Here is a 12,354-nt window from a genome sequence, read left to right on the forward strand (position 1 = left end):
AAAACTCTGATCTCTTCTTATTTTCAGACCTCTTTTACAAAGTGGATATCCGGTTCAGAAAAATATGTTCAGTGAAATATGATTACATACCATAGTAATCGATAAACAGCACAATAAAAAAAGAAAAACTTCTAAAGTGCACGGACTTTTGAAACTTTTCTCGTTTATATAAAATCTCTGCTACAATCAATGACACAAATAATTAAAAGGTATATATTAAAAAGTAAAGTCATTAAGATATCTAAGTACTGTATTTTTTATTGATTTTACACATGTGACTTGTTATCATACATTAACAGTGATTTTAGATGAAATTATAACACTTATGTACAATCTTTTCAGTAAGAACTATCCTTTCCTGCTCTTTTGTTTAAAAAAATAACCTACGTGAAATATGTACTGTAAACCTTACATCATATTAAGATCAGTAGGAAGAAGAATGCAGTATTTTCCAAATTTATTTCTTATTAATGATGATAAAACTCAATACATTGAAAACAAAATAAATATTTAAAACATGAAATTGCTGCAATTCAAAAATATTATTGTTTTTTTCTTTTTTTAAGAAAAGGCGTTAATGTTATAAAAACATAATTTGTGTTGTCGGTTCTATTTTTTTTTTTAACTATTCATGAATGTATTACCTTCATATAATATTGTGGAAAAATAGAACTTGTAATCTTGAGATAAAACTAAATGTTTTGTTGTTTTTAGTGTCTAAAAGAAGAACCTTCTTCTTTGACTGTGGAAAACACAGAGGATTCAACCTATCTGAAAAAAAAAACCAACAGAGAAACTCAAAACATTTTGACCAGTTTTATCAAACAAGAAACTATATTACAAATTCTTCCAGTTTTTCTTTTGACAATTAAGAATCAACTTAACCAAGAAACTGGAAATATTTGCACGTTGTTTTCTGAGTATTTAGTAGCAAAATTTTACAGGTATAGAACTATCATATCTAACCATGATTATATGTTCGTTTTCTTCCTGCAATTAGCAATCTTACTAAAAAAAATAATAACATTATTTTCAATTTATTAATAACTCTGCTATTAGTTTTGGTTATGTAGAATATTCGTTAACAAAATGACAAGCAAATTGACTAGTTCTTTTCTGTGTCTTAATTCGATTGTTAATTGAAAGTGCTGTATTATTGAAGTTGTACACAACATTTTTAAAATGGAAAACAATAACGTATACAACAAAAAGAGAGTATTTCTATACCGTAATTGGTTGTGGTTTTTAGAAAGATATATCACCAGTCCCTGAAACAATACAGTTATCAGGTTTAAATAAGTTTTCTTTAGTAAAAGTTGGTAGTGCTTCTATGAAATGGTTTACTTGTATATAACAGCATAAACGTTGTATGCAGTAACTATACCGACCAACTTCTCTAAATAAAAATAGCTTCTATAAGGCTTGAACTGCCTTTTTTTCTCTTTTTTTAAAAGTTTTATATTGGAAGTTTGATTAATTTACAAGACAAGAGAAACTTTGTCTTTTCTTCTTTCAAAATTGAAACAAAAGAGTTACACAGCCTATCTAAACAAGACACATTAAAAAAAAGAATCACATCCATTATATAGAAACTTTAAATAGTTTTTTTCTTTTAGTTAGACACCGTATATTTTTAGTAGAAGTATGATATAGTACTATATACAATCATGCACACTCATACACTCACGGAAAAAGCACACCAAAATGATCGATGAAACCATCGATATATTTTTTTTCACTTTCTTGTATCGTGAATCTACTATTGCTCCCAGAAACGAGGTCTAATATTAATTCCAACACTTAGAAATAACTTAACAGGTAAAAGGTATTTGTCTCCTTTCTTTCATTACTTTGTACAACGAATCATAATTATGATACAACTCTCTGAAATTCTTCACAATAATTTCTTTTGTGAAGACCTATTGTCCCACATTTTTTTCTTAACACACACACTCTCATCAATGTACGCACCGTACCCATGCATCACAATATTACAATATACAACACATCATCCTTCATATACTCCGTATCTTGCTCATAGATAATGTTCTTATGTTTGTTAGTGACTATTTGATGCATAGTGATGCATCACTAATTTATTATTACCATCTGATTATCATTTGTGTTTGATATATTTTTTTTGTCCTTAACTGAGATGTATAGACTAGTTTATTTTGAAAGTTATGACGATGGCATTCTCCACAGCTCCTCCAGATGTTCACTTTTCAATACAGAGGAACTCTTCTTGGCGTCTCGGCTATCCTCATAATCAGTATCATTGCTGTCATTGTTGACTTCTTGTCCGTCGTTACTTGCACCACCTACACCACTGTCACCAGCACTACCACCACCAATGGTTGTCATTGTAGTTCCATGTGGTTCCACTACAGCAATGTGATGGGACGTCGAGTCCTCTGGTTCTTGCGGCCGATGCCATCCCAGCACGTCTCAAACGGTACTTCTGTCCACTGTCGCGTACTGACAGGCAGACAATGTGGTATTGGAACGAGGGCTCATTGGTGAATAAGTGCCAAAACTAGAGGAATGCTGTTTCGCTTTAAGTCGAAGACTGGCAATACTAGAGGACATAGTGGAACACTGGTCACGGTACATATAAGGGGGCGTTGGGGTTGCATACGGGCACTGGCCTGTAGGGGTAGTAACGCTCAAGCTAGTTGTCATTGACACTGATGGCATAATGGAGCTAGAATTCATAGCTCCTGTCGGTGAGTTAAAGCAGTTGATGCCATTAATACCTACAGAGGGCACAGAATTTTGGCTTGGAACCACTGAAGATAAAGGGTTTACGTTTACCGAGTTAAGACCCCAAGGAAAACTTTTCGTGCCTAGTGGACTAGGTACTTTGGCTGCCCAGTTGTTATACGACGAATATGATGAATATAAAGAGTCTGTGTCCGTGAAAGGTTGCATAAGGCCGTTGAATTGCGTCCCAAAGCCGTTCTTGAAGTCTGCAGCAGCTGCGGCGGCAGCGTTCATCGCATTTCTCTCTCGCTTCCTCCATTTGGCACGACGATTCTTGAACCAGACCTTTAACGAGAGATAAATATAGATTGGTATTAATTATTTCATTTAAGAAATCAAATTATATTGATAGTACTACAAAATTATGAGTAAATACACTTTATAAAACTCGTGAAACATTATTGTGTGCAGCTTTGTTAGCTAAATTATTCTATGCCGGAAATACATATATATTACTTCCATAACACCTAAAATTAATATATATATACAATTGATTTTTGTAATCCTAAAAAAGAAAAAACAAATTCTTAATATATATATGTTTTGTGATAGAATATTTTATTTTCATTTTTTCGCGTTTTTCCTTAACAGCTAGTATCCAGGAACATGAAATTTCGTTAAAGTAGAAAAAACAAATTAAGGAAAGGTGTTTAAGTGTATAGAAATGTATACAAAAATAAAGCTAAAACTTGATGGCAATACTTATATCTTTCTATTAAATGTAAACTTATAACATCAGTTTTATCATAGAGGTAGACATCCTTGTGGGAGAAAACGGGATTACCCCGAGAAAACACAAGGACACGACGTTATTCAGCACGAACTTGAACCTGGGACACCAGGCACCAAAGGTAAGCGTTTGCCTTACTTATATTACAAAGGGTATTAAGTAAACAATAGGTTATATGGTAGTAAAGATACAGAAGATGTAAGAAACGATCGAACAGATATGAAAAATGAATATATCCTTAAAAATAAATAAAACTTAAATTACATAGTGAACAAGTATACTGAGACAATAAGTGTTACAAAGTCATTCCTAAAATAGAACAATCAAATATCCGACAAACAAGGTTCTTTCTTTATTCAGTGTGAACTGCTTCCGGCAAGTTCTTTTCAAAAATTTCACATACCTATCAGGTGCACAGAGAAGTGAATATTTTGTGATATAAAAGACAATAGTACCAAGAAGCCAATTGCCTATGCGATGTTTTTGGATGAAAACCAAGAAAAATCAGAAACAGAACTCATGTTTGTAATACAGCTTGTGGTGAGATGCGACAAATTTAGCTCACAAATTGAAAAAGAAAACTATACGAAGAAAGAAAATGAAATCTTTAAGTTTTACGTCCCACGGTTATGCCGGTTAGGCTAAACGAGACGGTGATAATGAGAAATGAGTGGAATGAAGAAAGTTGGAGAAAACGGGAGAACCCCGAGAAAACCCACGAGCACGGTGTTTGTCCACCACAAAGTCCACAAGGCGCGAGCTGGGATCAAAACAGGGACCCCAAGCACCGGAAGTGAACGCTCTACCACTGAGCCACCGCGCCCCCTATACGAAGGAAGAATCTGAATAGAACGTATAACGATGATAGACGGTATCTTGTTGTTGACAATGAGAGCAAAGAGGTGGAGAACTGCGGTGAATTTGATATAAACATTCATTACCTGGTAATAATACATGAAGGACAGCAATCCAACTAGCCCGAGAATATACACAGAGGTACGATGCGGAGAGATTGTTCCAGATTTCCAGCCAGTTGTGTAGAGGATTACGTTGTTGTTGTTGAAAAGTCATGCGGCCAGAATTATGTCGTATTAAGCGAAGTTGATGCAGTTGTTTCAATGTAAGATTGGGAGCAGGACATCAGTTGAAAAATAAGACCAATCGAGTATAATCCTCAATAAGTATGTAGGAGGAACAACTCTGTTGAAATCGTAAATACGGACGATTGATTGTTGAGCCAAAGAGAGGATGTCCAACACGCAAGTCATTGAGCTGTATGGGTAGTCATAAGTTCTTGAAAGCAGGAGTACACGAGCAGCGCGGAACATTTCAAACGAATTGGAGTCAAAGGAAGGTCTCCATAGTGGTGAAAGATACAGTGTGTCAACGAACTGTCTGCAAACTCGAAAGAAAAAACCTTTCCATAAAAAACAGTCGTAAGGAGAATCGAGTTGGTGTGTATATAGTTCTATTACGGGGAAGATGCTCGCAGTTAACCATAATTTAGAACTGACATAAGTATTTAAGTGGATAACTCTTATGAGACAGAGATAGGCAACGCAAGCAACTGACAGTTAAGAATTTACGGATTGCCTAAATTAATGGTTCCCAGACATGTTTATAAGTGGAATCTATGTTATATTGAAAATGGATTCCGAAGATTTGAAAACGGAGGGAGAACGGTAGCTCAAGGTAGATAATGGAGTGAAAATCAGCAAACAAACGAAGCTGAGTTTTTGTGATGTTATGTTAAAGACCACTAAGTTGTTGAAAGCGAGCCACTTGGGTAAAGAGATGCATAGTTTGTGCAGTGGTGATACAAGAAATAGTACCACTGAGCCACCGTGAATTCTTGGATAAAATTGTAACTTATATCCCTATATACCAACGCGGAAATTTTTAGATTAATCGTATGACAATTAAAACGAAAACGATATAGACATTTTTGTTGTTATTGTTATTTCAATCTTTTGGCAGATATAATAACACAGTTGCGGATTTTAGAGCCATGTCAACTATGTCACTTACAATTAAGTAAATTATATTGTAAAAATAAATTGTTCATGATACTGGTGTTTTTATAATACATAGTATTATGATGCACATAATAATAAAATGATACTTTATATTTTTTATTATTAAGTTAAGCATTGTTTTACGAATGTACGCCAACACGTATATGCAATCTTATTCTAATCGCCTATAGATTGGCTGTGCGGTTTTCTGCGCTCTCAAGACGACAGATGGATAGGACTGCCATAATTTTTTGATCCAAAATACGAACAGGCCTTAAAATGACCACCAATCAAAGATACGGTGCCCAAACAGAATAAATATTTTGAAATTTCTTACCTAAAATCACCTTTTTAGATTATGACACAATTGTTTATTGTAATACATCGTACTTAAAACAATATTGGAAACTAATATGTTTTATATATTTTTTTCATTACTACAAATGTAATACATCATGCCATTAAATTACGTATATTAAATCTAACCAAAAGAACCCTGGAATGGAAAAATAAGACACTTTTTAAAAATGTAACCTACTTTATTAATAGTAACATATATGATGAAAACACAATTCTTTATGCCCGAGGTTTTAGCGATTCCCGACTCGGAAATTTTCGGGCAGCGCTCCAAAAACTGCCAAATACAGACATTTTCCTATCTCATGCTTTGTACGATACGGACACGGACCCAAAAATACAAAGAGTCCGTACAAAATATGGACATATGGCAACCCTACAGATGGTACAGTCAGCGACAAAATTTTTCCGTTTGGTAAACATTTTTGGAGGGATAACGCAGGAACGTACACCGTTTCACCGAGTTTCAAGGCTGGAACTTACAGAAACTTACATTCTTTTTATTTTACCGAAAACTGTACTCAAATTTTCCTTCCATTCGGAATTTATTTACAAAACTAATTTCATCAAACAGAAAGAACTTTTGTCGCTGACTGTATCACTGTCTTCTCGTGTGGCAGGTTTCACCGTTATCACTTCAGTTCACTTTGCGCTGTTGCGAAGTAAATATGGCTGTAATAGTTTGTTTTCACCACAGAGGAGCATCGTTCCGTTCTGAAGGTTTAACAAGAGCCGAAATTCATAGAAGATTGTCAGAACAAAATGGGGACAATGTTTTACTTCGGTAAAGTATTTGCTAATATATAGAAAAGTTCAAAAGTGGTCGAACAAGCGTGAAGGACGAGGAAAGAACAGATCACTGAAACCTGCCACAAGCAAAGAGAATGGAGCAATATAAAAACATCACATTACCACTGCCAAAAGTAGTTACAATGTTAAAATAACTGATTGCATAGTTTTAATTATATCAATAAACTTCGGAAAATAATAACTAGTTTGTTAGTAACGTAAAAAGTGTAGATAGCAGATATTCCATTGATCTTGCTACTGTAACGATGTTTGGAATCTGCGAGAAGTTTCCATGATGAAATCTTCCGTATTCGTTATATGTGTTTCGTTGTATTATTCCAAACAATGAAATTATTATATTAAAAATTCAAAAATTTCCTTCACACAACTCATGCACTCCAGATTCACACATCGACATTTTCACTCTTTCAAACGTGTTTCTAAAACCATAGTGCAAAAATTTCAAATCTCCATACCATAGTAACATGAATATTGCTTATCATTAGGTAAAATCATATGTTGGGTTTGTTAATTCTGAGAACAGCAGTGTTATGTAAGATTTTGCTACAAGTGGGACTTTCTTATATTCTACTCATATAAGAATTTAACTTTTTTGTTAGTATATTAGTATATAATTGATTAAAACACATGTACTTCTCAAACTCAAGAGGGGGCCAAAGCTATAATTCAAACATAGGTTGCGCCATCTATATATATTACAGAGTTGAACGATATATAGATTATTATGGTACACGCCAATATTGACCTATATATCGGAGAGAGAGAGGATGATTCTTTATAGGGTTTACAACTTCAGTCAGTTATAATTCTTTATTGGAACCACATACAGACTTGGTTTATATGTCGATATACTGCACAACACTTCAAGTTTGCATTATGGCTCAATGTGTGCACCTGCGGTCATCCTGGACACATCTCATCGAAAGTCGATTTCCTGCCAAACAGTAAAGCATTTCGGCGGTAACGTCCGCGATGGCTATTGTGATGCGATGTTTCAGTTCATTAACCTGATAAGGTAGGGGAGGAATGTACACCTTATCTTTCACAAACCCCACAGAAAGAAGTCAATTGGATTGCAATCTGGAGACCGTGGCGGCCAGGCAATTGGTCCACCACGACCTATCCACTTATGTGATATGATTAAGAAATTCCCTTACGTCTATCAGGTAGTGCGGCGGGGTGCCATCTTGTTGCCACTATAAGCGGCCATCGTGGTCATCTTCATCTAAGTTCTATGGAATAATGAAGTTCTGGAGCATATCAAGATAGGCGATACCGGTGATGGTGATCTCAGCAAAGAAGAATGGTCTATACACCTTTGGTCTGGAAACAGCGCAAAACACGTTTACTTTGAAGCTGTGACGAATCAGCTCCATGTGCGCATGCGGATTTTCCGTGCCCCAAATTAGACAATTGTGTGTATTGACTCGACCGAAAACATGAAAACTTGATTCGTCACTGAATATCACAGTGTTCAAGAATGACTCGTCACCACTAGTGCGATCCAACATGGTAACACATAATTCATGTCGGGTATGTTTATCTACTTCACTCAGTGCTTGAACCAAGAACAGTCTGCATGGCTTCATGGAGAAAAGTCATGACCAATACACGCCAAACAGTGGTCTGAGGGATACCAGTTTCTTGTGATGCATGTCGTGTAGATTTTCGAGGACTGCGGACAAAACTCTCCCTAACTGCTTCCACTACGTCGCTAGTCACGGGTGAGCGTCCTGGAGCGTTTCGCACAGAACCAGGGCCGGATTTCCCAATAGGCCAGGTAGGCCCGGGGGCAGGGCCCGGTAGTACCATCATAATCTCGTCCCCTGAAGCCACCAGCGGTGAAACAGAAATGCGTCTCAAAATATCATATGTTGCTTTGTGTCGAGTCTGAAAGTTAAAAGATATCTTATTCCAACTAATGTTCCTTTACGAAAGGACCTCACAGCCACCCCAAAATGTTCAGAGGTCGGGAGAGTCCCTACGATACATTTACAAATACTGTTAGTGACTCGAGGGTTTCGTCTCTAGACTCGAGATACAAAAAAGTGAATCTTTTGATTTTGAACATAATAACAGCTCAAGCACGACACCAATGTCACATCAACAAACGAAGGGGAAAGTATTTGTAATTCGGACTCTCTAGTCAAAAAGTTTTTGGGATTGGAATTGTTACCTGTGACAAAAGAATGAATACAATAAGTTGCATTGATTCAAGAGAAAATTAAATCATTCTACAAGGAAAGATCGTGTATGATTTCTTGAGAAAGTGGTACCGAAAGATAATAGAGCAAGGTTTGTCCAAGTTTAAGCTCATTTTCGATAACCGAAACAAACCTTTAAAAGTTATAATCCTGATGGTGATGGTTTTGTTATATCGTTTTGCAAAATAATATCTCAAAATTTCTCTGTTTACAAAGCTGCGATCATGGCTAGAGACATGGCTGAACTTCGTGCTTGGTTAGCTTGCGAAATAATATCTATTCTCAAAGTTCTTATTATCTCAGACTAAGGAATTATTCGGATTGAATAAAGTTCCTTTTATCGCACAGAAGCTCGTTAGTGAAAAATAACTTTTCATATAACTTCTTAAACCATTGTATAACTTACACCTTAAATTTTGATTTCGTTGCTTAATTGTTCCCAAGTTTTTTTTTCTAGCTTTCTCAAGTTCATGTCCCAGTTCTCTGTCATTATGCTAACAAAATATATAATTAGGTAAGCGCGTTATAAGCTTGCTGGCAAGAACCTGGGTCATGAAAATGCAGTCAAATCTCACCCGACGGAACGTGTCCTTGTCATATGTTCCTCGAACTTAGTATTTATATTGACTCTCGCAATTCTTATCAATGATTCTCATTTCAAAAAAATAAACGCAAGTAGGTAGGATAAAAGGAGGAAAAATAGTAGCCAATAACAAAACTTAGTGAGCAGATGGAAATGTAGACGGTGTTGCCAGTTCTTTCTCTGCGTTTATTTGTTAAGCTCTTTTTAAGATGTCACGGGAAAAAAGAGAGAAAGGATACGACAAAAAATATTTTGTAACTACAAGAACTACAAGGATGTAAGGGACCAGAGATGACCATTTTGTAATTGAGGCGTTCTCCGGAAAAAGGGCCTGTAGGCAAAATGATGGTTTTGAGAAAAATGCAAGTGAAACTTTGTATTACTTCTACTGTAATAGATTTTTGAAGTGAAACATGAATTGCAAAAAGTACTGATATGGTTAGCACTTGCTGAAACTATGTAGCAAATATGCTTTCGAAAACATACACTATTTCAACAGATTAAAAAATAATTAATACCCTACCCAATAGGCCCTTTTTCCAAGGGACATACTATGTGGTGCACAAAAATCCAAATGAAGTGAAAAAAGATTGTACAAGAGGAAATACAATGTGTTCAAATATATTATGAATAGAAAGAAGAGATGTATGTGCTAGCCAATAGACCCGTAAGAGCGTATAGTGAAAGTTATGGGTTTGAGAAAAACGCAATATGTTGTGCCACTTGTATTTAATAGAACTTTGGAGCAAAACATTGTCTTCTTAGTAGTGCGCAAAGCTCCCTGTTTCTATAGAAAATAAATATTGAAAAATATTAATACTAAGCTATATGCGATGTGGATAAAATGCCATATGCGGGAAAAAAGCGCTAGCTACATAACACATTTACGTAGAGTTTGCCTGAATTTCCAGCATAATACATTCAAGCCAGTACTTGTCTGTTAGTAACAGGAAAATGAGATCTTCAACAGCTGTTTTGAAAATCTTTCCATATATAGTTCTACCTCTTTGCAACATATACGGTTTTCCACTTTGATGTTTTCGTTTGATACTCACTTTTCTCTTGGATTTCAGTTCGCGTCTAACGTAAGCATTTCTTTACCACTATCCACTACCTGCAGCACAAAGTTCGTGTTGCAATACAGATACAGTTTCACCAATGCTACCAACATGCTCAGGGTACAAATGTTAGTGCTGTAATTCTGATCCAAATACATTCATAGCTTCGCGCAGTGTTGCCAGATTAAAACGAACTTTTCAGCACTTGTCGAGCAAACAATAATTGTTCATTTAAACCGATCTCCGGAAAAAAGGGCTTATGAGCCCATAGGCCGTTTTCCGGAGAATTCCTCAATTGGGACACACTCAGCTTCGTGGGAGCCGAGGCTCACTATCCTCAATAAGCCTCACGGTCAATACCTCAATGAGGGTCATGCTACCTCGGTTTCCAATCCTCAATAAGACTCGCACTACCTCAATTTTGCACTCATTAACTTCATTGGGCTCAGGTTCGCTATCCTGAATGGGGCTTTCACACGCTCGTGGTTGCCGTCACTAATCATACTGGGGCTCAACTTCACTCATATTCGGGCTCTAGCTTGGTATAACATATAGGTCTCACGCTGAGTTATTGTGCTCGAGCCCTCTTTAGCCCGAGATCCGGGCTCCCCAGTAGAAATATGGCGGTTTACGCAATACTTCACAATCAAAACCCTATTCGGGAATTGGAATTTCGATTTTTGCCATTCGGAATTTTGAGATTTGAAGATTTTCGAATTTAGGATTTATAGGGTCTCAGAACTTCCGAATTTTCGAATTTCGAATCCCGGAACTTTATAGTCTGGAATTACGGAATTTCGGAATGTCGATATTTCATACCGAAATTTCGATAGGTCAGAATTCCAGAACCTCGAAACTTCAGATCGACATTTCGAAATATTGAAATTTCGAAACTCAAAATTCTGAAATTTTGGAATTTCAGTCTGAAATTTACAAATCTCGGCATTTCGAATTATTGGAATTTCGAAATTCAGAATTCCGAAATATCGGAATTTCACTCAAATTTAAGAATGTAGGAATTTCGAAATCAATAATTTCCAAATCCGAAAAAATTCCAGAATTATGGACATTTTGAGTTTCGGAATTGGGATCGCAATTCTAAACACCCCTACTCTCGAGTTTTTAAATTTCCAAAAGGAGCAAACATAACAGGCATGAAAGCGGCAAGCAACATTAGCGTAATGTACTCATTAAACGGAAATGTAATCAGTAAACACACATGGAAACCAAAAAATATACCGGATGAGGAGAAAAGTGTACGCTTTGCATATGAGAAGAAGATCTCATCACATCTGTTCCGCCTGAACACAAATAGATTCCTTGTTGTAAGAGAAAACGTAAACAAACTATTAGACTTACAAAGAATTGCGGAAGAGTTCACTGTGGAAATAATTTTGTACACACTCAGGAAGGATGATCAATAGAAAAGTTTGTTGAGTCCGCTTACAGATAATAGTTTCTAACACGGCCTTGTTCCTCGCCGTTTCCCAAACCCATCATTTTTTCTCCTCTCTCTTCGTTCTCCTTCCCCCCTGACACTGCCTGGGACGTGGCCAACGAAGCGTCTAATTGCGGCCGACAATGAAGATATATGGCCGCTGTGATTGGCTGCACCAGTGGGGACAGATGAGGCTTATCATCAACTTTGCTGCCTTCCGAACAATGATATATCACCGCTTGGAACAACCGACAGCCAGATGAAAAAAAGAAAAAAAAGTCAAAGAATCAAAAGAAAAGGAAGAAAAAACAGTTTACATAATTTGCCTACAAATTGAAGTCATAAATTTTGGCTTTCCCTTCCCTCACAAGAACTTCCTTCACTGGAACAATGCAC

The 12,354-nt window shown here is 36.2% G+C and overlaps 1 protein-coding gene across 2 annotated transcripts in view; it reads right to left on the minus strand.

The window, feature by feature from the left end:
- Positions 1-232: 232 nt before the first annotated feature.
- Positions 233-12,354, minus strand: part of Ptx1 (pituitary homeobox homolog Ptx1) — a 356,984-nt gene continuing 344,862 nt past the window's right edge. For both annotated transcript variants that reach the window (XM_081726994.1, XM_081726999.1), the window contains one exon: positions 233-3,048. In XM_081726994.1, the coding sequence (XP_081583120.1) occupies positions 2,449-3,048 (600 nt within the window). In that variant the 3' untranslated portion in view covers positions 233-2,448. The remainder of the gene's footprint in view (positions 3,049-12,354) is intronic.

The sequence above is a fragment of the Thermobia domestica genome, chromosome 1 (genome assembly GCF_964235325.1).
Source record: "Thermobia domestica chromosome 1, izTheDome1.hap1.1, whole genome shotgun sequence".
Classification (NCBI taxonomy): domain Eukaryota; kingdom Metazoa; phylum Arthropoda; class Insecta; order Zygentoma; family Lepismatidae; genus Thermobia; species Thermobia domestica.